At 43.0% G+C, this 26,931-nt stretch overlaps 1 protein-coding gene across 1 annotated transcript in view; it reads right to left on the bottom strand.

The window, feature by feature from the left end:
- Positions 1–927: 927 nt before the first annotated feature.
- The window catches only part of MRPS6 (mitochondrial ribosomal protein S6), a 67,840-nt gene continuing 41,836 nt past the window's right edge, over positions 928–26,931 (bottom strand). The window contains exons 2-3 of the mRNA XM_065423804.1: positions 17,337–17,476; positions 928–1,631 (exon numbers count right to left, since the gene is read on the bottom strand). Of these exons, the coding sequence (XP_065279876.1) occupies positions 1,451–1,631; positions 17,337–17,476 (321 nt within the window). The 3' untranslated portion in view covers positions 928–1,450. The remainder of the gene's footprint in view (positions 1,632–17,336; positions 17,477–26,931) is intronic.

Raw genomic sequence — 26,931 nt, 5'->3', positions numbered from 1 at the left:
GGGCCGGGCCAGTTTTATTTACCTGCTGACGCGGCAGGTTCGGCCGATCGCGGCCCCCACTGGCCGCGGTTTGCCGTCCCGGGCCAATGGGGGCGGCAGGAAGCGGCGCGAGCGATGTGCTGGCCGCGGCTTCCCGCCGCCCCCATTGGCCCGGGACGGCGAACCGCGGCCAGTGGGGGCCGCGATCGGCCGAACCTGCGGCGTCAGCAGGTAAATAAAACTGGCCCGGCCCGCCAGGGTGCTTACCCTGGCGAGCCGCGTGCCAAACGTTGCCGACCCGAGTGCTACAGCATCACCTTTGAAAAAGTGAAACTCTGCAGACTCCAGGAGCAAGCTAACAAATTCATTCTTTCCTTATAACAGAAGTAGAGCATTTGCAGAGCAATATCACTAACAAACCCCTCCAAAGTCCTGTGGGAATCAGAGTTCAGTTCCTGGGTTGGTCTCTTGATCTCCAGTTCAGCAAGGGTTGCCGGGGGGAGGGTTTCCAGATGCAGCATGCCCAGTTGGGGAGCGTCCTTTCTAGCTAATTATGCAACAGTGTTTATGGACTTTTGAAGGAAACCACAGCTTGTTGCCTTGATGGGAAAGATGGTGGATACAATGAAAGGACAGGGTAAACAGGGGGAGGGAGAAATGGGGATTTCCTCAGAGATCTAACAGCCATAGAGGACCCCCAGCAGGTAATACTCTAGTGGTAATACCTACCATGTCTCCCCTTGTTTTCTCCATCAGAACAGGAATAGGGAAAAGCCAAAAAATTAGTCCATTTTGTTTGAAATGTTTCTAAATGTAAAGTGTCAGGTGGCTTCAACTTATAGTAAAACAAAGGACAATAACTTGCATTTTTCTGCTCACACTAGTCCTGTCAGTCTCGGAACCGCCATCTGGAAGTATCTAACCTCTCCCATAGAGAGTGTTTATTTGTACTTAGACCAACCCTCTGTGATTATATTCAGAACAGTAGGTTAGAATGCCTTTTGGCAAGGTATATGTGTAACATTTCCCTGCACCTTTTCTAGTCTTCAACAATAAACAAAGCTTATTTCAATCACCTTTATTAACTTGCTCAAAAAAAAAAAATCATACTGCTATACAGTATACATTGTCAAACAGAGCTTTCTTAATCTACTGTGTACATGTACAAAGTCTGAAGTAATCTTACTGAAAAAAAATGCTATTTTTAGTCTCCTGATTGGTAGACAGAACTTCATCAGATGTAATGCTTTCCAAGGAAAGCAAATCAATTTTCAGACTAGTCATCAACTATTAACATAAGCATACAAATTAACTATTTAATTTACAACAAAAAAGAAAGCTAAAGGTTACATTAACTCCAGATGCCATATGACTACAATAGATTACTCTGTACATAGACAAAAATTATGACCACAATTGTATCCAAAAGCTGGGCTAAAATAAAAAGTTTCAGATACGATCTTTTGGATACTCATTTTTTCTTGGTATATAGTTTATCTTCATAGTTGACTGGGATTATGCCACTGCATTCTTCTGTCTTTGATACTGGATGCTTTAAAAAAGTAGGTCTAATTACATCAACATCACGTCCTAAATGGTCCATCATCGTTGAAACAATCGCGGGTGGGCCATCAAAGTCTACCAAAAAATACCTGTAATGGAAAACAAACACATACACACACTCAATAAAATAAGATATATGCACTGCAAAAGCTTTTATTCATACCATCATTCTGTTGAAATTGTAAAATCGAACTCCCAATTATCTACAAGGAATACCTTATATTTTGTTTTTTGAACTGTTTTTAAAACAAAGCTCAGTAACATTATGGATTTAAAACACAGGTAAGAATTTATACAGTGCTACACAACCGAAAACAATATAAGTGAGCATCTTTCCTATTCATAGGGCACCATTTCTTGTCTGTGCACTCATACTGGAATCAGGAGTCTGCCTCTACTTACTCCATACATTTACACACTTATTATTTTTCACACCTTTTAGAAGTCGCATATTTATTTCAGTTAAACAAAATGTATACTTTCCCTCCTTGAATTCAATGCATTTTTCCTCAGGGATCCTGGACTCACAAACAGATATCAGTGTCAAACATCTAAAGTTTATATATCGTATGGGCAATATTTCGTCCATCCCAATACTACTTTATAACTGAGTGGACGTTTAAAATAGCAGCAGGAAATGTGTGTGTGGGGGGGGGGGAGGGAAATGGGGGAAGAGAGAGAGAGAGCTGGAGCTAGCCCAAACGAGCATGTATTCATTAGTGACATGTTTGAACTTCTGAAAACTGAGGATGCATGTTGAAATTGTGCACAGGCAGCCCTAACTTGCACAATTGGCACTCATTCAGCAGCTCTGCATACTGTAATGTAGGTCTTGCTGGCCCTGGCAGAACTGCAGAGGTCTTATTTTCACACATGCACAATATGTCTGATATTTTCAGCATCAGGCAAGCATTTCTTGTCAGCCATCTATTTATCTGTGACAGATGTACAGGAGCTTACCTATTGCAAGGAGAATCCCACTCTCCATTTCTATTTCAGGTCTCCTATGTCACTTCTGCAGTCACTCATTATGTCAAGTAACTCACGTCTTGGATCTTGTTCCATCAGTTGATTTTTAATTTGGAAGGAATCTTTTAAAACTCCAGTGGGATAGAGCGAGTGGTAAGGTCTATTGCTCTTCACAAACATATGCTAGTCCCACTTTGGAGAAAAGAGACTCAACTGGATATTGTGTTTGTGTGTTTGAAAATAAATCCTCATACAATTCCCATATCGTCAAATGTCCCAAATTTGTTCAGAGCGCGAGGCCAATGGCTCTTGCATATTTTGAGTGATCTTACTGCAGCCATCATACTCAAGTCAAAAGTTAAAAAATAGATGGCAATTTGGCATTGTAAATAAAATTGTAGTTATGGGGACTTTTAATCTATCAGTTTGTTTTTTGGTAAGGCTTTAACTACAGTACAGTACAAAGGAAGTCTCAGCTGTCTCTCAGAAGTCCTATTAAAGATTAGACGATTACAGTGAGTAGCCAGTTTCCAACTGCAGCATTCATTAAAGATACAGTAGACAGCGCAATAATTCCCACTTAGATTTTTGTTTTTAAACTTCTGTACAGTTGCATACAATGCATCACAGCACACTCACAAAAGTGTTGAGCTATGCAACAAGTGCCAGGCACCCAAGATGAGAAACTGGGCCTACATATACATCAGAATACAGAGTGCAGAGAATGTGTCAACAAAAAGTTCATTATGTTTTCCATATTATGGCATATGAGGAAAACAAACTCCTCCAATCTAAATACCTGCAATATGAAGTCCCATTAGCATCAACAGGTATTACACACACACACACAGAACAAAATTCCCCCACTATGGACGGGCAGCACAAAGCCTCTGGGTCTGCCTACACGGCAGCTGGGAGTGAGCCTCCCAGCCCAGGTATACAGAGGCGCGTTAGCTCTGCTCAAGCTAGTGCGCTAAAAATAGCGGTTTGGAGGTTTCAGGTAAGTGGTTTGGGGTAGCCACCCGAGCTAGGACCCTGGGGGTCAGGCAGCCTTGGACGAGTGGCTACGTGTTGCATCATCCACACAGCTATGGCTAGCATGCTAGCTCGAGCAGAGCTAACACAAGTCTGTCTACGTGAGCCGGGATGCTCGCTCCCCGCTGCAGTGTAGACATATCCTATATGCCACTTACGGGTAAAGGAGGGACATAAGTGGTGCAAAGGTCTTATGCTGGCCTGCTGCACAGAGGTGAATGCTACACGCAAGGAGAAAACAATAAAGGAGGATTTCCTTAACTGAGCATTCCCAGCCCCTAAATGAACGTGCAGCAATGGACACTAGTAACCTTTTGTAGCAGAAGTGCTGCAATTTGGAAAACCAAATTAAAGTACTGAATTTCCCTGTATTAGGCTTGGATGGCAAAATCTCCCATGATACTAATTAAGGGACCTGTCCTGTAGTCTGTACTGAAGCAACTAGTCCCTTTGGGGCAGATCCTTAGAAGATGTAAACTGTCATTGCTCCATTGAAGTCGGGGGGGAACTATGACAATTTACACCCCATGAATTCAATAGGACTAGTTATGTGAAGAAACTCCTCTCACGAAAGCTATAATGAGGCCTAATTGCAAAGTCTCAGGGACTTCAATGGGGAGCCGGATTGGGCCCAAGACATTTGGAAAACCTGAAATGCCTGAATACTTTCTTATCTCCAGTAAGTGAGAGAAGTCACATATTTTAGACATTATTAAAAAAAAAAAAATGGGTAAAGCCTAACAATAGTGGAATAAATTACAAATCTAACATTTCCCAAAGGATGTGCATGGCCAAGGAAGGAAAATCCTATTTTCAGTTAAAATATTGACTACCACAGCAAAGATGCAGGACCCTGAAATCCTTGCATAGTTACAACCAAAAAGGAAAGGAAATTCCAAGCAAATTCTAATAGACCGTACTACATCAAAGTCTGCATGCTCTTTAGCAACAACATTCATTCATGAACCGCCCCCGCTTTCCATACTATTTTGGCTTTGCGTTTACAGAATTTCATTCCATTTCTAAATGCAAGTTGTGTGCTGCTTTTTACTGTGCTCCTAAAACTGCAATAGCTTTTCTCCCAAAGGCAGGTTTACTACTTTGTGGTCTCTCACACATAAGCAGACAGTGGAAATTTCCACTGACGCACTGTTGATAAATGAAGGAGAAGTGGGGGATGGGAAGGATGAGCTACTCCAGCACATCTGTGTGTCTTTTTCACAGAATAGATATTTTATCTGAAGATACAAAAATGCAGCAGTTGGGAGAATGCAATTTATAAACCATACTAACCATCCTTCCTTCAGTGTAATAAAGCAGTAATTGCTCTGATCTATAAACAGGAGGGGGGGGATAACAAGTATTTTTGCCTTTTGTTTCTATTAATTTAATTGTGCTTGAACAAAAAACAAAACAACACAAAAACCCTGCTGTGATTCATGAGCTGATCTGGAACCCTGCCCATAAAGACAAAATGTATTTAGTCAGGGATATATATCTAGATATAGGTATTTAAACCTACAGTTCAATACTGCACACAGCAGGCTAACATTTTTCTTAGTTTAAAGCAGTCAGCTGTGAACAGACACACAAATATTGGAGCTACTGTTTGTCAGGTGACCAAAATAAAACCCCAGCAAGGCTGAGAAGAGGATAAAAAGGAATATAGGAGATAAAGAGAGTCTCTTTTTGCAAGCACAGCTGGAAAATGGAGTTTCAACTCTCTAGGAGTTAGCAAAGTCATCGGGGAGAAATACAGGAAAATTCCACTCTGATTCACTTTGAGACCACAGTTATTTTTGTAACCCTGTTCTACGGTAAATAGAAGGGTAATTTAAATACAGGACAGCAGAACCTTTATCTGCTGAAATGTCAGTGCTATCAAAGGAAGGGGGGCTCCCTTTGCATCTTAAAATAGCCAAATTTCATTTCTTATATATCCAGGCCAAGAATTATTTCAACCTTTAGCCCCAAAATTACCCACATCTCTGTTTTTAAATGTGTACTTTGACTTAGAAGACACATGAGAAGCTCCTTGATCAAAGCTTGCTTTTAAATCCCCTTGGGACACGGCTCTCAGCCTACGTGTACTGTGACAGAGCAGAGAGAAAGGGAAGAATTGAAAGAGGATGAGTGGTTGGCAATCTGGTTAGCTACCCAAAGAAGTTTCCACCTCCTGCAAAGGAGAGAATGTTAGATATGATTAGCCCTCATGCTTTAGGACTCCTCTTTTCTTTAGGAGCTTTAAATCTAGGGGCTTGTCTACACTGGCACTTTACAGCACTGCAACTTTCTCGCTCAGGGGTGTGAAAAGACACTCCCCTAAGCGCAGCAAGTTTCAGCGCTGTAAAGTGCCAGTGTAGACAAGCCCCAGTGCTAGTAGCTACTCCCCTCGTGGAGGTGGGTTTTTTACAGCACTAGTGCCGCGACTACACAGCCATGTTAAAGCACTGCTGCGGCAGCACTTTAACGTTGCTAGTGAAGAGATGCCCTAAGTAAGTTTCCGTAATGGAGAGGTTGAGGGGGTCGGAGAGAGTGCAGGCTCTAATCTACAGGTAGGATGGGAGTGTCCAGCAGGATTCAGACTGGAGGACAAGAGGGATGACGTTATAATGAGAGTTACTAGATGTTTCTGCCAAAACTAACCTAAGTGAAATAGTTAATTTTGACATTTGAAATACCATTGTTAGACGTTTGCATTAGCACCCCATTGAGGCCTGAGGTCACATTATAGGTTTATTTTTTGTCACTCTGGATTTTAAACATTATAAAGACTCCCAGAGAATTCTGATGGACACTCATTATTTTTACTCTTATAAATCAAAAGAAATAAAATTACGTCCAGATGGTATGAGTTTGTGAATAAGGATTCAACCCCTCTTGCTCAAATGGAAATACTGTTCTGTAACAAGCTGCCTATTTAAAACTAAGTTGTACAAGAACAGCACCTAGCCTCAAAATACATAGTACTAAGAAGCGGAAAGCCTCAATAACACACTACCTGGCACTTGCACAATAATGCTTCTAATATCCGAGCCACTTTACGAACATTAAAATTGTTAAAAACACCCCTCTGAGGAATTATCCCCATTTTACACATTGGGAAACTGAGGTACAGAAACATGTAAGGAGCAAATCCTATCCCCCGAGGAGGGGACAGAGCCACCCACTGCTGTGTGTATCCTGTAATCCTTCCTCCACAGAGGAGGGGATGCTAGGGGGTAGAGAGGCTAGTCAAACTACTCCAGGAGGCTGGAGTAACAGCTATGGAGCTGTCGGAGCAGATCCACTATAAGGAGCTCCCCAAAGCTCAGGTGAGCTATTCAAGCTGAAATTCCCTTCTAGAAGGCAGCTCATATGATATTCCCAGTATCACACAGTGAATCAACAGCAGAGCAAGAAATACAACCTAAGTTCCCTGACTTCTAGTCCTGGGTTCTATCAGGTGTTCTATTCCATTTTTTATACCCTACCCATAACTGTGGTATCTGAGCGCCAATATAGCAAGAAAAGCAAGATTTGAATTTGCTGTGTCAGAAAACAAATAGGCTGATGAGACACGTAGGAATAAACATCAAAACAAAAAAAAGATTGAGTGGCATGTGGGCAAATAAATGAGGGCTGCTACCTTTTCAAAATTAAACCTGAAAAGGAAGAAAACAACAACAACAACAAGGTGAAAAAAGCTGGCAAATAGCACATGGTATTTATTATGAATAACCAAAATTATGCATAGTTTGCTGTGGAACTCACAAATAAATGAAATGAATTTTAGAGTGTGTGTGGACAGAGCTAAGGAAGTTACTGAATTCCAAATAGATTATAGAAAAAATAAACAGACAAGGTGGGCGAAGCAATATCTTTTATTGGACCCAATCTTTCTGTTACACAGAGATAAACTGAATTTAAAATGTTCAGTGCTGTTTCACAAAAAACATCTCCACTAACAAATCTGACCTTCTCTAGGGCACAGAGAGATACAGGGTCAGAGGCAGCATTCTAAAACTTTGGATCCCTGGCTCCTATTCCTGTGCTCAGATCAACATGTACTAGCTCTCTCTAGGTTATTAGATCATTCATTACTGAAGTAGCAGGTGAACCTCATTTCAAAGTTCTCCTTTGCAGACTATATTGTGACAGATCCCCCAAAATGAACTAAAAATCTAGCAAAACATCAACCGGCCTTACCCAGTGCCTTCAGCTGTAGATGTCATGAACTTAAAGAGCCCTCCTGCTTTAGGCTATATAAAGGAACCGCCATGCTAAAGAAAACCCACAAAGTGTTCCATCATATCCAGCACGATCCACAAGTTACATGGCAGCGATCCAACATTTTAAAAACAATGGCAACATACTTCCACTCAAGTGCTGGCAAAATCTGTAACCCACGTACAGTACTATAACTTCATTAGACACTCTAATTTGAGCACTTTATTTAAAAAAGTTACTTTGAGAGCTCCAAGGTGTATAACATTTTATGCAGTACCTACAAAGTCTCAAGCCTAACATCATTTGGATTTAAACACTAATTCGCTCCTTATTAAAACGGTTTATGTTAATTTATTTCACAAGCTAGCAAACACCAACACACATGTTCAGAACAGTAGAATTTTGCATTAAATAAAAACTGAATTAGTGTATTAGTGTCAATATAGCTCATGTAAAAATTAGATGCACATAAAAGCCAGATAAGACAATACACAGAGAGTGAGGACTATTGTTTGGAGGAAGGTCCCCCTGGTTTATATTCTTCCAGCAGTTCTTCTGATGCACTGTGACCTCAGGCAAGTCACTTAGTCTCTCTATGCCTCAGTTTATCCATCTACAAGATGAAATTATTACTTACCAACTGCTCCAAGGTGTTGTGGGGTGTTATACAGTATATTCGACCCAAGGTTCTAAAAATGTTTTGCAAATGTTAATATTTGCAAAGCGTTATTACTAGTCCTAAACTGAGCTAGCATAAACAATACCACAGGTCTTAATATTAAATATCCTCCAGTTTTACATTAAAACACCAATACAGCAATAATTTAGTCAATTTTTTTCCTACATTTACCCCAACACGCACACAAAAATTTATAGTTTTTGTATTGTTTAAAGCGTACTAAGAGCTCACATGCTCCTAGCAGCTCAGAGCTGATGTTTATCCTTCGGACAAGCAAATTTTAATTTCTTTTTTAAAAAGCCATAATTTGCCTAACCTCCCCACCTGCCACCACCAAACATTAGGGGGAAAACATACAGCACCAGAAATTCCAGGTTTTAAAGGTGAAATTTTGGTCCTATGGAAGTCAATGCAGAAGTCCCATGGTCTTCAATGAAGCCAGGATTCCACCTTATGTATTATTTTGGCCCCCCAATGACATATCTATATCATAAAGGTCAGATATTGTAAGTGATTAGCAAGTTACGTGCTTAAAAACAAAAAGGAATACAGCAAGCTACAGCTATTCCTAAATTTAAGAAATGGTATTTAGGAAAGGTAAGCAATATTTCACCCACCACAATAGGCTATAAAAGCTGTTTTTCTGTTCAGGGAACATTTTATACACCTAGCTCTCTAAATATACACTAATATGAATTGCTAGCCATCTTCTCACCATTACTCAAATTTAAAGGCTCAGGTATCATGTTTCAGTGTAATGTATACACCGTCCAAGTTCCTGGGAAAACTATTACTGCTACAATGTTTGCACAAGAGTTGTTTGTCAAGGACACAGCAGACTGCACAGAGGTAAATTTAAGAGGAAGACACAGCCCTGAATTTGTACCAGTTAAAGTGCTGCTCCCACCATCAACATACACATTCTCCTTCACAGTAAATACAGTTTGCTTACTAAGATCTAGGGAACTTTACACTTCGGCTGAGATCTTCAAAGCTGCCTAGGGGATTTAGACACCCAATTTCCATTAATTTTAATGGCAATTGTGGGTCTAAAAATCTCTTATGGGCTTCGAAAAATCAAAACATTAAAATAAGTAGAGGTCAGTTGGCTGTAAAATTCCCATTACCTGACAATGCCCCTGGGCAGGACTGGATTTACCACGAAACAAACCGTGCGGTGGCATGGGGCCCCCAACAATGGGGGGCCCCCAAAATGCAAGACAAGTATCTGACAACCTGCCCCCGAGTCCCAGCCAGCAGCGCAGCAGGGCTCTGGCAGGCAGGCAGGCTGCCTGCATGGCATGGCCGGTGGCCCCACGCCGCTCCCAGAAGTGGCCGTCTGCTGGTACGTCTCTGCGCACCCCTGGCGGGGGGGGGGGGGGGGGCAGGCGGCAGCACACTGAGACCCGCTGCCCCCCTCCCCCAAAGGGGCGCACAGAGACATGCCAGCCGCAGAGCTAAGGCAGCTCCCTGCCCACTCTGCCTCCCTCCCTTTGCGGCGCTTTGCTCCCGGAAGTGGCCGGCATGTCCCTGCAGCCCCTGGGGGAGGGGGGGGGGGCGCGTCTCCATGCGCTGCCCCCACCCCGAGCGCCGACTCCACAGCTCCCATTGGCCGGGGATGGCGCCTACAAGCAGCGGTGCAGGGAGACTCCCTGGTCCCCTGTCCCCCCCTCCCCTGCCTAGCAGCCGCTGCCGGAGGGAGGTGTGCTGGTCGCTTTGGGAGCCGTGCCACCCGAGGTAAGTGCCACCCCCCTGCCCCAGCCCAGAACCTGCACCCAGCACCCAAACTTCCTCCCAGAGCCCACGCCCTGCACCCCTGCCCCAATCAAGATACCTTACTTTATTTTCGTTTACTTCCCATTACTTATAAAATAGGAGGAGGATGAAGAAGAAAAGAATGAAAAATGGGGCAGGGAGATAAGAGAGAATGTTCTTTTTCTTGGCTGCGTCCCTAGGGGCGGCCCCAAAAATGACGCTGCGCACAGGGCTCCACTAACTCTAAATCCGCCACTGCCCCCAGGTATTCCTAAAATACTCGTTTGCCCCTCATAGAGCATCAGCATTCTCTGAAGAGTGGCATGGTAGCACTAGTATCAGAGGGGTAGCCATGTTTGCTGCTTTTACAGATCCAGACTAAGAGTCCTGTGGCACCTTATAGACTAACAGACGTATTGGAGCATGAGCTTTCGTGGGTGAATGCCCACTGCGTCGGATGCATGTAGTGGAAATTTCCAGAGGCAGGTATAAATATGCAAGCAAGAGTGAGTCAGGCCACATGCATCCGACAAAATGGGCATTCACCCACGAAAGCTCATGCTCCAATATGTCTGTTAGTCTATAAGGGTACGTCTTCACTTACATCCGGGTCCGGATGTAAGCAATCGATTTTCTGAGTTCGATTTATCGCGTCTGGTTAAGACGCGATAAATCGATCCCGGATCGATCCCGGAAGTGCCCCGGATCGATCCCGGAAGTGCTCGCCTTCGACGCTGGTACTCCAGCTCGGCGAGCGGAGTACGCAGCATCGACGGGGGAGCCTTCCTGCCGCGTCTGGACCGCGGTAACGTCGGACTAAGGTACTTCGAATTCAGCTACGTTATTAACGTAGCTGAATTTGCGTACCTTAGTCCGAAGTGGGGGGGTTAGTGTAGACCAGCCCTAAGGTGCCACAGGATACATAGTAGCACTACAGATCCAGACAACAAACAACTGCCCTACAATTGACCTCTGAATAAACATTTTCCTGTTTGACTCATCTCCGTTTAGCAAAGGCATTACATTAACCTGGCTAAGTACTGTGGCGGCTTACTATGTATATTATACTGTATGCTTTTGTGCCATGTTTCTCAGTCAAACCCAGCTTTATTATATATTGCACACGAAGAGTCTACCGGTATTTTAAAATGCAATTAACTAGATGGAAAAAGAATATTCAGTAAAACAAACGGCTCCAACTATGGTCTGTGGACCACAGAGCACTTTTTGGTGGGATTGTTAAGAGCTGGCAGGGTCACCCAGTGCTGACTCTCTACCTTATTTCCAACTGAGAAAAACAAAATGGGTAAAAGGGGGAGCTTAAACAAAGAGCAAAAGCAGACAGTATAATTATTGTTTTATCCTTCTAGAAAAAACAATCACACTAAAGACAATCGAAAACCCATTATATAATTTCCTAATGTTACTTTTTCATGTAAACAATCCCCGTAGCTGGCACAGGGACATTATGCCTCTATAAGTGGAAGGCAGGCGGTTCATGTGATGGTCACCGGGAGGAGACTGTCTCCCATGGACAATCTCTGTTAAAATGTGGCCTACACTATGAATGTTTTACTGTAAGAGTTCTCACACTGTTTACCAGGCAGGAGGCCAAAGGCTAGGGTTACCGTTCGTCCGGATTCCCCCGGACATGTCCAGCTTTTTGAGCTAAAAATAGTGTCCGGGGGGAATTTGTAAATGTCCGGACTCCCCCCCCCCATGCAGAGCGCGCGCGGCTAACAGGGCAGCCAGCCGGATGGTGCCACTTACATGGGGCTCTGACAGCCAGAGAGAGCCCCTCCTCCTCTCTCCTGCAGCAGAGATCACTCACTCCCTCCCTGCATTCGCAGATCGCTTCCGGCAGTCTGGAGCTCCTCCCCCGCTCCTCCTGCCCAGCGTGCCGGGACAAGCGGCACGGTAAGGGGGCCAGGGGGTCGGAGAAGGAGCAGGGAGGTTCTGGAGAGAGCAGTCAAGAGATGGGGGGGGTCAGGAGTTCGGGGAGGGGCTTTCTGGGGTGGGGGTGGATAAGGTTTTGGGCAGTCAGGGTACAGGTAGGGGGTAAGGTCCTAGGGGGGCAGTCAGAGGACAAGGAACAGGGAGGCTTAGGTAGGGGCTGGGGTTCTGGAGGGCAGTTAGGAGCAGGGGTCCCAGGAGGGGTAGTCAGGGGACAAGGAGCGGGGGGGTGCTGTTTGGGAGTTCTGGGGTGGGGGGCTGTCAGGGGGCAGGAGTGGGGAGAGGGATCGGAGCAGTCAGGGGACATGGAGCAGAGGGGTTTAGATGGGTTGGGAGTTCTGGGGGGGGGCTGTCAGGGGGTGGGGAGTGGTTGAATGGGACGTGGGAGTCCCAGGGGTCTGTCTGGGGGTGGGGGTGTGGATAAGGGTTGGGGCAGTCAGGGTACAGGTAGGGGATAGGGTCCTAGGGGGCCAGTTAGGATGGGGGGAGGGTCTCAGGAGGGGGCAGTCAGGGGACAAGAGGCAGGAAGGCTTAGTAGGGGGTGGAGTCCTGGGGGGCAGTTAGGGGCAGGGGTCCCAGGAGGGGGCAGTCAAGGGACAAGGAACGGGGGGGAGGGTTGGGGGTTCTGAGGGGGGCGGGAAGTGGGAGGGAGTGGAAGGGGCAGGGGCGGGGCTAGGGCAGGATGGGGCTCCTCCCGTCCTCTTTTTTGCTTGCTGAAATATGGTAACCCTACCAAAGGCTAGTGGATTCAGCATACATCCCAAGCCCACAAGCATCTGGAAACAAAGGGAAGCAATCAGTTGAGGAGTTAGCTCTACTAAGAGTCACATAAAACCACCACGCAAGGCTTTGAAAGATTCAGAATTGTGTCCTATCCGTCTCTTCTTATTAGACATAATACCACCTACACCACTCATAGTGGCCTTTTAGTTTCTTTCATAAATAGCTTTGGCAGAATGGGAGATGGTGCTGTGACACTTAAAACCAAGTTAATGAGAAATTAGAGTTAAACAGCATTCAAAAATTGCCTATTAAAGGGATGATTAATTTAAGATTTTTTAATAAAAGCAAAGTTGCTGGATGCAGATTTAGCTCACTGTAATATTTTGATAAACTACTGTGCTTTTCACAGTGTGTACCATTTTAAATAAAACAAATACCCTTACAAGTGTTGTGGGGAGGGAACAAAGTGATTTTAAAAGGTGAATAAAGAACTGGCTTGTATTTCCTATTCCTAGAATTTGCTTAATTACCTGAGTTACCTAAGGTTTTAAACACAGAAAATATCCGATGGCACATCAATAATCCAGCACAAATGAGTACTGCAGCACAGCTCTATCTGATACATAAGAGCAATCACAGCACATGGGGACCTCCAGGGACACACTCCCAATTATTATAGCCACAGCTTGAACAGCTCTGCCTGTTATTAAGGTTGCCCAACACTTCCCACTGTACAGACCCTGTTTTAACTTGCTCACAACTTTGCTAAAATTAAACCGTTTGGGTTGAAATTTTACATGCTGGGTGACTGCCTCAAGTTGAGGGTTGTTATGTGTGTTGGTGTTTTTTATTTATTTTATTTCAGCGAAAACAGTTCAGGCACTTCTAACAAGGCCAAGAAAAAAATACGTTGTTTTGTCCATGTTTAAAAATTCTTGAAACCTCTCTCTGAACAGCTCTAGCCTCCCATGCTTTGGAGCAGGGACTTGAATTTGGCAGGGATGTGCCTTTTGCCATGAAAATCCACCCAAACATGGCCAAGTTATAAGTCTGAAAAACTGTAGTTTGCACTGGCTCAGTAGAGACTTCTTAGATTACAACAGCTAAAATCTCTGATCATTCCATCCTCACTGAGCATGCTTGAGCCTCTCACAGCTCCTGCATGTCACTGGACTGCACATGCACCAGCCCCACTGAGCATGCTCCAGTTCAGGACCACATGGGCGAAGAGCTGGGTACTCGAGTTGAGAGCAGGGAGCCTGTCTCCCCCTGTGTGCTCAATATCCGCACTGCTGGCATCCAAGCAGCATGGAGAAGTAAACAGTCGGACTCTAATGCAGAGGAGACAAAAGCCAGACAGGGAAGAGGAAAAGGAGTAGATTGGGACAAGAAGACTGGGACTAGAGGATGGGTGAGACAGGGAAAAACAGACTAGGACTAGCTGGGCAAGGAGACTGGGACTTGGAGCTGGGTGGGGAAAGGGAGACTGGCCCTGGGAGGGAAAAGAGGCTGGGATTGGGAGCTGGTAACGCAAGTGAGAAGGATGAGCAGGTTGGCTCGTGGGGGGGCGGAGGGAGACAGAGTTGGTTAGACAAGGAGACTGGGGCTAGGAACCAGTGAGGGGGGCCAACAGGAGCAAAGGAGAGGGGGAAGACAGATCTAGCAAACAGCTTGGGTGAGGAGGCATAACTGAGCAAGGAGACTGGGACAAGCAACCAGGAAGGGGCCAGACTGGGATAAGGAGCAAAACGCACTATGGAACTTATAGTGCATGGTAGCAAGGCCCATGTGGACAGCTAAAACGTGGCACATTAGTGCACTGCAGGTTCACATCCTGGCCTGCAGCACACTGTCTCATCATGTAGATAACTTTTATGGTTGCTGTGCATCCTTAATTTGTCCCTCCTTGTGCTTATATGCCTATGCATTATGATAGTCTTTAATTACATGATCACATATTTTCCCACAGGACCCCTGCCTCATTCAGTGCACAGAATGGACCTGCTCTAGGGATGAATCTGGGTTGTGCAGTAGAGGAGGCTGCTGTTTATTAGGACCCCTGACTCATTTGTTGCAGAAGTTGAAAGATGTGTAATGAATGAGGCAGAGGACTGCAGGAAGACAACGGGAAATCTCATGGTTAAGACAACTGAACAGTGCCCAGGAGAATTGGATTCTATCCCTACCTCTGCCACTGAATTCCTATGTCATGCTGGGCTTGTCACTTGAACCAAATTGTGTTCTCCTCATTTTCTGGAAGCCTGACTTGACAGGGGTCTGATTTGCAGAAGTGCTGAGCACTCATAGCTGCAACTGAGGTCAATGGGAGCTGTGCTTGAATATATAATGCAAATACCCTGCCAAGTCAGGTCCTAGGCATCTCAAATTGGACACCCAAAATTAGTAGATACTTTTGACCTTAATCTATCTGTGCTTCAGTTCCCCATTTGTAAAATGGGGATAATGTCACCCACAACATCCTGTTAGATGAGTGAAGATAAATGAATATCTGTGAAACATTCAAATACTACAGTGTTGAGTGCCATAGGAAAACCCACATGGAAATTAGTATTTCTGCATTCAGAGAATGGTTTGAACAGTGTGCAGTAAATAAGGTCTGCAGCCATATATTGAACAATGGGAACAAAACTTGAAACACTGAATAGTTGCTCATTCAGTGTATACTGTCCATCCTGTGCACTGAATCAGGCAGGAGACAAATTAAGGTTGCACAGGCAAACTTAATTCTGTCATTTCCTTACTTCTGAGTGCTTGACTTTGCAATTTTAATGTTCTTTTAATGTAGCTGTTTGTGTGCAATTGTATATAGCACCAGAAACATGCATGGCAAGTGACAGAAAATGCAGCCCCAGAGCTGAAGAGGCCACAATTTATTTGTTAGATCCTGTGAACAGTTACTTTCATGTTTAGACAATGAGACTAAACACTGGACTAATGGCTTGCAGGATTAAGCAATGCACCAGTGCATGATAATTACAAACACCAAGAAGGAAGGGAGGAGGAAAGTGATGGTCATACAGTGTTGTTGCTTTGGTTAGCAATATGCACGTCATGGAGGTTTCAAGGTTTTGTTTGAGTGGGGGAGAGGGGGAATTGTTTGTTGGTTTTGTTTCTCCCCCTCAAACTGGCAGAGATCACTTCTGACTTTACACAGCAGAATAAAAAGGTCTTCTCAAGTGGGACTGAATTTGTGAGTCAACCGTGAGGAGAGAAGTTGAGACAGGCTATGCAGCTTAAACATACATCTTTCAAAGTGTACGTGATTTTCCCTTTGCATGTACCCAACCTATCCAAAGGTTAGTTTGCATATTGGCTGGCCATCAAATTTCACATATTTATGTTAAAAATATTAAGAAAAATGCATCTAATTGTTATTTTGAGTATTGTATGCAGCCACTATGTAATACTCGTTGCCTAGCAACATTTCTCAATCCTTGCAGAGAGGCAGCATATCAGAGGTAGTCTCGAAGAGTTTAACAGCAGCAAAGCACACGGTTAAGCAATCAAAAGGATGAAATCTTCATTACATTCTCACTGCATCCAGGAAGAGAGTTTATATTCAATATAATAATGCAGTATATCACATAAACCCATTCTGCAAAAATTATCCCCAAAATAATCAAGTCATTATTATACTTCCCTCAAATTATGTAGACAGATAGTCCTCTTTAATTAAAAAACAGCATCATGGAAACAAGCATGTCTTACAGGGCACATATGGCAGCCAACAGTTCAAACATGTTGGAATAAAAAAAAAAAAAATCATCACTACTGCCAATTAGTATTGGCATTTCATTTACAGTCAATAGATCCTGTTGTTGTTGTAGTTGAAGTCCTATCACTGGCTTCTGGGGGGGAAAAAATTACGCATCCAGGAAGAAGCAGTGTCTTTATTGCGGAAGGTATCTCTCAGGGTATGTCTACACGGCAGTCAGACATCCGCAGCTGTCCCATGCCAATTAACTTGGGTTCACGGGGCTCGAACTAAGGGTGTGTTTAACAGCAGTGTAGATGCTGCAGCCCGAGCTCTAGGACCCTCCCACCTACCATGGTCCTAGAGCCCGGGCTCCAGCATGAGCCCAGACATCTACACCGCAGTTAAACAGCCCAAGCCCCACAAGCCCAAGTCAGCTGGCACGGGTCAGCCGAGGGTTTTGAACTGCAACGTAGACACACGATCAGAATACAGCTTGTTTAGACACTTGAAACAAGACTATTTGCAGCACTATGGTTTATGGACTTACAATAAAAACTAACTCACACAAGATAAAAATACTTAGAACTCATAGTGCTTTACAAGTTATATGCCAATAGTCATAGGATACTTATCTGGGTTACCCATCTCCTATATATTTAATCTGATACCCACAGAAAAGACCAAACCAGCCACCATAAATGTTTACAGTTTAAGAGATCAAAGGGATTTTAAGGGATCTTATATAGACCATACCCTCCTCTTCTGTGATCTTGATTATGCTTGGAGATTTTATATGGCAGTGATCTTTCTCCCAGGTTTTCCAAGTTCCTCACAACTGCTCCTCTCTCCATCAAAGCCTCTATTGTGCGCTTCAGTGTAGCAGCCACCTCAGGCTTCAAAAAAAAAAAAACATACTCAGATAGGGTTCTAAGTTAATTAGAATCAATTAATATAGTTGCCTGGTTAAACTGTTAGAGGAGGCAAATTAGTAACACAACAAGCCAATGAGGAAACATGAATTGACAACTTGCTCAAATATAAAAACAGAAATTTTGAAACTGTAGCCCTGACTCTGCTACCATTGAGTTCAATGATGCAAAATCAGGCTCTATCAACAGGGGAAAAAAGCCAAAACAGCCGATGGGCCTGATTTACCTCTGCCCTGCACCTTATATAGTCATTTATACCAGTTCACTCTGATTTTGAATCATTTTGCGTGCTATTTGTACTTGTATAAATAAATACATGAGGTTCAGGGGGATAGTGAATCAGCCCCAGTGGTTTTAAAGTTCTAATCAGATTTCCATGGACCATTACCACAATAAATAAATCAGTGCATTAACAACAATTTCTCAGTCCAATAAACTGGCATAATTTATGGTGTTGCTCAACATAATAACCAAATCAATTAAAAAGTATACAAAGGGAATCAGCCAAAGTTTGGCTGATTTCAGATACCACTGATTAGCAAGAGACTTATTTTACATGGTCATTTCAATTATGTATGTGTAAAAAGAACATGGAGCCTTTGTAGATTCATGGTGAAATATTTCACTGACTTTATAAATGTTTGGCATTTGAGCAAAAGTTTGGCTTTATTTATGAAATAAGAAATTGAAAAGGACAAAGTATAAATGAATTCTGCTCCTAACAAGTGATTGTTCTTATCTGAGGAATGGACACACTGCCAAAGACTAAAGTTTCCTTCTGAGTACATATCAAGGCTAGTTTATAGTTTTAGACCAGTTAGTTCAACACTCACCTTTCACCATTACTTTATTTCATCTTTATTTATAGAAGAGCTAAAATAAACGTTTCAGTTGTGCATCTTCAAGTTCGTTGGAACTTGGTAAGGAGGATTATCAACATTCCCAGGGAACAACACATTCATCCTACTGTTTATGACACACTAAGTGATGTTGACAGGCAATCTCAAGAACCACAAACACGTTGTTAATACAGTGTTTCTAGATGCTGATGTGAGAAGTAAGAGGAAGTACTTTGGGGTAACAAATCCCATACGGAGAAGGGAAAACGGAGACTAAGTAGTTCTAATGTCCAACAGAATTATAAAAAAATATGCTGTACAGATACTTAAGATAACATCTCACATCAAAACATATTCCTGTGCTCACTTGCTTGATATAATGGCAATAGCTGGAAATAAGAAAGTTATGAAATATAGTTAGCAAAGTTTTAAAATGGTTAGCATTTAAGTAAACATACCACCGTGAGTCTTAGCATTCCCTCTCAGCCTGAAGTGACCTTGTGTAATTCCTCACTTACCTTATCTGTAAAATGAGTGAATATTAGTTACCTCCCTCTAAGGTAGGAATATGAAGCCTTGGGTAAGAACAAAAGGTAACCAGAAATATTAACGGCAGTCAGTGAAAGAGCTGTTACTAGAATTCATGGTCTCCTGGCTTGCAGCTCAGTGCAAATTGCCCTAGGCCAGGGGTTTTCAAACTGGGGGTCAGGACCCCTCAAGGGGTCGCGAGGTTATTACATGGGAAGTCATGAGCTATCAGTCTCCACCCCAAAGCCCGCTTTGTCTCAAGCATTTATAATGGTGTTAAATACATAAAAAGGTGTTTTTAATTTATAAGGGGGGGGGGGGTCACACTCAGATGCTTGTTTTGTGAAAGGGGTCACCAGTACATAAGTGTGAGAACCACTGCCCTAGGCTATAGGATCTCTTATAGGGGAGCGTTTCCCCTCTCGTTTTACCAGACATGCAAATGCAGCATAGACATGCACCATATCTACAGAGCTTGCTTGGACTAACAGTGCCAAAAGCCTGGGAACTGACAAGAACAAGAACTCTGGCTGGGTTAGAAGGACTCGTTCTCCAGAGAGAGGGAAGTTGCCGGGGAAGTGTTTGGCAAAAGCAGAATGACACATAGGTGCTGCAACTAGGATTGCAGGGGTGCTGCAGCAGCCCCTGGCTTGAAGTGGCTTCCATTATATACAGGGTTTTAGAGTTTGGTTCAATGGCTCTCAGCACCCCCACTATAAAAATTGTTCCAGCACCCCTGGAATGACACCCAAGACCTGCTGGAGTGTTTGAAGAAACTAGGCCTGCCTATGCTACTGTCGAGATGGTAAGCCTTTAGGTAAGAAGACATGCATGTAGACTGTTTCAAAATCCTTTTTTCAAAATGCTCTGTTCCTATTGTTAAAAAACAGTTACCCAACAGTAACCCTTCGAGATGTGGTGAATGTGGATCTCAAAGTAGGTGCCCATGTGCCCCATGCATGTGAGCTCAGCATCTTTTGTATAGCAGTGTGTGACAGGGCAGCAAACGCACTCTGTGCCTCCTCGTGCCCCCGTACGAGGGCATAAAGAGCGGTGCAACCATGACCCTCCCTTCGTTCCCTTACAACACAAAGCCTTTGTTAGCTGAGGATTCCAAAGTGGGAATGATGGGCACATCACGGGATCCACACAGAGAGTTAGTGGGAAATCTACGGGCATTGCTGACAGGAGAGGAAGTGACTAACAGAGTCAAAAAGTACCCATGTTATATGGCATGTTCCACTTTATAGAGTGCCACAATGGTAATCCCATCAGCATAAGCTCCCCGCTCTTCAGCTGTAACATCTGCTCCACCCCCAAATTTAATGGGGACAACATTAAGGGTGTCTATAGCAGCATGGCATGTGAGCCAGCTATGCTGCCAGTGCTAAGGAAGGAGAGGGGCACTCACTGAAGGCTATCAGCCCTGTGGGTATGACTGGGGCTGAGGGACAATGTCTTGTGGCTCAGTGACCTAAGCAGGAGCTGTAGGGACGACTAACCAATTTCATTCCCATCCATCCACTGTGGTATATTTGCAATTGAGAGAGCTGCATTAACTTACCTGAATACAACCTGGTCTACACTAGAAAATATGGTTTGTTAAACTATGTTGGTCACATAAGCCTCACCCAGGAGTGATGCAGTTAAGCCAACCTAAGTCCCCATGTAGATCGTACTAAGTTCTTCCGTTGACCTAGCTACCGTCTTTCAGGGAGGTGGATTAACTCCACCAACAGGAGAACCCCTCCCATAGGCATAGGCGGTGTCTACACTGAAACGCTACAGTGGAGCAGTTGTACTACTGTAGCATTACCAATGTAAACATATCCTTAGACTCTTTTCTGTGGGATTTTATTTGAAAGGGGTTACAGAGGACAACTGTTTAATGTTTCGTGAATATTGGATCAGTTTATTGTAAAAGTAAATAAGTGTTTGACAGGTCATTATAGGAATTTACATATAAAAGTAAAGCTACGTACTGCAATATAATTCTACATGGCATGTGAGTATCTTAGATCTGTTAAAACTAGTTCTATTTTGCAAACAAGACAACATATTACAAGAATAATTTTTAAATTATAAGTATGTAAAAATCGATACACTACAAGTACAATTTCTCAGATGAATAATAAATATATCCTATGTTAGCTATTAGAAAAGGAAGAGTTCAAGATATTTAAGCAAGTTATTGGGGCTGGAGAGATTACAGATTATTATAGAGGTAAATCTTTATTCCTCTATGAGAAATGTTAATCCAATCACTGTCATTTTACAATAATTCACCTACACTTCAGGCAAGCAAATTAATATCATGCAGCTTTTTATTTTTAAATGGAGAAAAAGGTCTTTAAAGCGTCTCAAAATACATATTTAAAATGGTCATCAAGTGCATTATTTGACACAAATGCCTTGTTTAAACTGTGAAAATATATGCCACAAGGCGGTCTTTGTAACCCATATGGAAAAGTCCATCTAGCACTGGGATTCCTGGAGAAGTGCACACACAGAGAGCGCTATCACCGGATAGCAGAGATGGGCAAAACTTCGCAGGAAATGTCAATATTTCAAAATTTGGACCTCGTGGCATAGTTGTCCAAGTAGCTACGGACCTACCGGATAGGTCTAGGTATCTGCACTGAACTGGGTATAATTGCCTGAAATGCCCCTTTCAGCAATTATGCCATTTCTTAGCAAGTTAGACTTTCCTAATTTCATTGTACAACACTGTGCACTCACCATATTTAACTTATTGGTGCTAGGAAATCCAGTACTCTGAACTTCAAAGTAGCTATGGTGCACTTACTAACATTTGTATAGCACCTATCATTATGGTGTTTAACACCCCAAACCTACTCTCAGCCCCCTACAGATGTCAGCTGACATCAACAGTGCTCCAAGCTGAAGCCACTAAGGCTCTGCACAGGTGTAAATGGTCTGCCTGTGCAGATCATCTTGCAGGATTAGGTCTGAAGTGAGATTTTGTCCAGGAGGATTTTTCTGCTTTACTGCATTAATGGTCTGAGTGTAGTATTCTTAGTAGGTTAATTTTGTAAGTCTTTTATTAATTAAAAACAAAACCCCATTAGTCAGCAGTTTTTTTGTTTGGGAATCATAGAAATATCTCATATGTATTACTTTTCATCTGCAGATTTCAAAGGGCTTTTTCCCCCTTTTACAGCTGGGGAAACAGAGACGAAGTAGTCAGTTGACATGTGCAAGGTCACAGTGGGAGAACTGGGAATGGAATCCTGCTCTCAATACAGTACAGTGACCACCCACCGTCTCCTCTCTGGTAAAAGACTTTTACGGTACAGTTAAACAATAAGCGAGTCCTAAATTGTGTATGAGTCATTCAAGTAAGGGTTTTTTAACAATCTACATGACATGCATTGCAGATTTTGAGCCAAATACAAGCCACTTGAGGGTTGAATTTGGCACACTGTGATGAGTTAGCTCCACTGAATTTCAGTCTTCCTTAATATTGATGAATCAAGCCAGATATTTCTGTACTATTATATTGGAAAATTAGCCTATTGTTTCTAAGATATTGGACTTCCCCACCAAAATCATGATCTCCAGAAGAAATCTGGAGCTAGAATCGAGCCCCTCGCAATAATTCCAGGGACTAGGTAAAAGTAAAAACAAAAACAAGTTCTGCTTGGCCGCAGTGCAGAGCTGCACCCTCAGGGATTCAAACTTCCATCCCTGGAGTAAGGTTCATAATAGCAATGAAAGATCAAGCCTAGAAAAGCTCTGCTCCTCCACGCCCTTCCATAACACACACCTTCACATCCATAAGGTCAGGAGGGCCACTGCCACAGAAGGGGACAGAGCTGCCTCCACTAGTGAAAAGTTTCCATATGCAAGGAGAATTCTCCATCACCTCTCTCTAGCCATTTTACATTACTAATATGGCATAAAGTGGCCTTAGCAGACCAGAGAATCTGGCCCAAACTCTGTACAAGTTCTTATATGACCTCTATTGCTGTAGTATCTGAGCACCCAAGTTCATCTGAATCAGGATGTCTTTTAAAACAATTATAAAAGCAACCCTGCATAGATACTTTATGTAGTACCTACTCTTATAATCTTTACTCATAGGAGTATTCTCACCAGAGACAATGGGGACTTCTTATAGGAATGAAGAATGCAGAAATCCAATCCAAAGTTTGTGATGGCAGAAATTTTACAGATTGCACTCAAAAACAAAACAATGTTAAAACTCTAGAGCCTACAAGTCCACTCAGTCCTACTTCTTGGTCAGCCAATCGCTAAGACAAGTTTGTTTACATTTATGGGAGATAATGCTGCCCGCTTCTTGTTTACAATGTCACCTGAAAGTGAGAATAGGTATTTGCATGGCACTTTTGTAGCCGGCATTGCAAGATCTTTACGTGCCAGATATGCTAAACATTCGTATGCCCCTTCATGCTTCAGCCACCATTACAGAGGACATGCTTCCATGCTGATGTTGCTCATTAAAAAAATAGTGTGTTAATTAAATATGTGACTAAACTCCTTAGGGGAGAACTGTATGTCTCCTACTCTGTGTTTTACCCACATTTCATGTTATAGCAGTCTCAGTTGATGACCCAGCACATGTTGTTCATTTCAAGAACACTTCCACTGCAGATTTGACAAGATGCAAAGAAGGTACCAATGTGAGATTTCTAAAGATAGCTACATCACTTGACCCAAGTTTTAAGAATCTGAAGTGCCTTCCAAAATCTGAGAGGGACGAGGTGTGGAGCATGCTTTCAGAAGTTTTAAAAGAGCAACACTCTAATGCAGAAACTACAGAACCCGAACCACCAAAAAAGAAAATCAAGCTTCTGCTGGTGGCATCTGACTGACTCAGATGATGAAAATTAACATGCATCAGTCCACACAGCTTTGGATGGTTATCAAGCAGAACCCGTCAACAGCATGTCCTCTCGAATGGTGGTTGAAGCATAAAGGGACATATGAATCTTTAGTGCATCTAGCACATAAATATCTTGCAACGCCGGCTACAATAGTGCCAAGCAAAAACGCCTGTTCTCACTTTCCCGTGACATTGTAAACAAGAAGCGGGCAGCATTATCTTCTGCAAATGTAAACAAACTTGTTTATCTGAGCAATTGGCTGAACAAGAAATAGGACTGAGTGGATTTGTAGGCTCTAAAATTTTACATTGTTTTGGTTTTGAGTGCAGTTGTTTTGCTCATAATTCTACATTTGTAAGTTGCACTTTCATGATAGAGATTGCACTACTGTACTTACATTAGGTTAAATAGTATTTTTCAGTTCTTTTGGTTTTTACAGTGCAAATATTTGTAATCAAAAATAAATATAAAGTGAGCACTGTACTCTCTGTATTCTGTGTTGCAAGTGAAATCAATATATTTGAAAATGTAGAAAACATCCAAACTATTTAAATAAATGATATCCTATTATTAACAGTGTGATTAATCGCGTGATTAATCAAAATTAATTTTTTTAATCGCTTGACAGGCCTAAAAAATAATCATTTAAATTTGAGGTTGTTCAGGAGAATTGGTTTGCCCAAAATCCTCATGCCAACCCTGTGCATAACACTGATCAAGACAAACATGAGTTGATTACATTTGGAAGGGTGGAGACAGGGGCATTAAATACATCACAGGCACATGCAACTATGGAAGATGTTATAGACACATCTGTGGAGAGGATAGTAAAGGGCCTACTCCTTCTGCCCATGTAATAGTTCTGCAGATAGAGGTCTCTAGAGTTGTCAATTGGCACCATTCACAAACACTGAAGCCACAAAGTTTATTTAAAGGCTTCACTATCCCCATGTACCCAGAAATTATAAACAGTGAGATTTCACTTATAACCACAGTCAAATACTAGTCCAGAAGCACGTCACCCACATTGACCTTGCTTTCCCTTTCTCTTCACCAACCTCTCAGCAGTCTCCTCTTAGAGGATCTTTGTATATGGAACAAATGTCATCTGAGTGAGCTGAAAGCCATTCCATGCACAGCCTTCTTCGGGTCATCAGCTAAGGGCTCTAAAAAGGGAGAGGGCTAGGGAGTCGCGTCCTCATAGGTCAATATTTACTCCATGTAGGAGAGCCACACAATTGTAGTTATATTCTAGCAAGTTGTAGAGCACTCCTCCAAGAACATGCTCATTTGGGAGGATATTTAATATTCCCAGCATGAAAGAAGTCCACAGAACAGTCTTTTATCAATCATGTAAAATTAGAACAGGGACAAGCAAACATAAAAAGTGAGAGGAAGGGACAGAGGGGTGGAGGACATGGGGCAGGCATATTTCTTATGCTAGTTACAGAACCGCCCAGTAGTCAAAAATCTGTGAGAGGACATTGAACATGAACCTGCTAGTCAGTGCTTAATAACCCTGAAGCACAGAAACTGGCAGTAAAAGTCATTTAGTTCCAAAAAGATCCAATGTGCTCTGGCTCTGCGGTAAGCTGGACCTAAATTCTGGGGCAAGGGCCCATGGTTTCTAACCACTCTGGCAACATATTCTGTGGCCGTCTGGAAATTCTGCAGCAACTTCAAATAAAGCCTTTGCAAGACTGGTGTTTCAGAAAAATGCATGTAAAGACCAGAAACTTATTTCTAATAATAGAAATTTGGATACTCAAGCGGTTTTTTTTTAAAAATTACCTACAATACAGTAACTTATATTGAATTTAATATAAAAATAACACGTTATGCTGCTCCTAAGTTTTCAGTGTACTGAATTTTTTATACTGACATTAACCTGCAGCAGGGGGAGTCAATTCAACAGGAACAATGTTATAACAACACAAAAGCTTTTAATTTACTGTGCAGTCCAAGAGGGTTGGGGGAGGAAGCATGCAGCCATCCATACAGCTAACTCTTCCCAGGTAGGAAAGATCAACCCTGCAGTTGGTATCAGAGTGGGAGGAACTATACTCCATTTAGGCAACTAAAAGGTAAAGAGTGGAGCACAGGGAATAACAGGGGGCAGGGAAGTGATAGGAAAGGAAAAGCACAGGTGGCCAAGAGAGGCCTCCTCAAGCCCCCATCCCTTCCCAAGAAGATGGAGAGAAAATACGTACAGAATACTTAGGGCAAGTCTACACTATAAAATTAAGTCAACTTAAGTTATATCGACGTACAGCCACCGCAGTAATTAAATTGGTTTGGCATGTCCACACTAGCTCCCTCTGTCTGCGGTGCACGTCCTCACCAGGAGCGCTTGCACTAATTTAACTGTCACCAGGGGCTCACAGCCGGAACAGTCAATGCAGCGTCTACATTAACACTGTGTTGCCCTAACTACATCGACCTAAGCACTAAGCCTCTTGCAGAGGTGAAGTATTAGGTCAGTGTAGTGGGCGACTTACATCAGTGGGAGCAACATTGTATTGTAGACACTTACAGAGTTAGATGGACATAAGCTGCCTTACATCAATGTAGATCAGGACTTAGTTTTAGGGTGAGGATTGCATCTGAGTTTCTTTCAGCTAATGATGCAATTAATACAAGACATTTAAATTCAATGGGCATTCTTGATTAAATTATAAACAAAGTTTCCACCATAAATAGCATTACAGTTCTCAAGTTGTTTAAATATGATGCTGGCGGTGGGAAACCACATTTTCTTTAAGTTGTGAAATACTGGCCAAAAGTTTTTGTGGGTTTACACTTCAAAGGAGGTCTAGATGGGTGGTGTCAAATAATGCAAAAATTAGAAGCAAGTTGCAAGGGAATGTAGCAGGGTGCTGGTGCAGAAGCACCTAATTAGCCCCTGCCCAGTCAGCTCCAATCAAGAGAAGCAGACTGGGGCTGATGGAAAAGGCCTGATGCTGGCCTGAGGATTGGCAACACCTGCTGGCCTGACAAGCCAGACTGGGAGGGAGCAAGACGGAAGGTTACAGGCAAGGGAGAAGTCAGGCAGGGAGGGAGCTAGCTGAAGGTTGACTCTGCCTGTAAGGGTGGTAACCAAGCCTGTAAAGCTTGTATATAGATGGACCCCGGTGGTGGGACAGCGATAAGTAAGTAAAGACACGGGTGTTGCACAACCCTGAAG

The sequence above is a fragment of the Emys orbicularis genome, chromosome 1, assembly GCF_028017835.1.
Source record: "Emys orbicularis isolate rEmyOrb1 chromosome 1, rEmyOrb1.hap1, whole genome shotgun sequence".
Classification (NCBI taxonomy): Eukaryota; Metazoa; Chordata; order Testudines; family Emydidae; genus Emys; species Emys orbicularis.
This window is presented reverse-complemented; position numbering and strand designations above follow the sequence as displayed.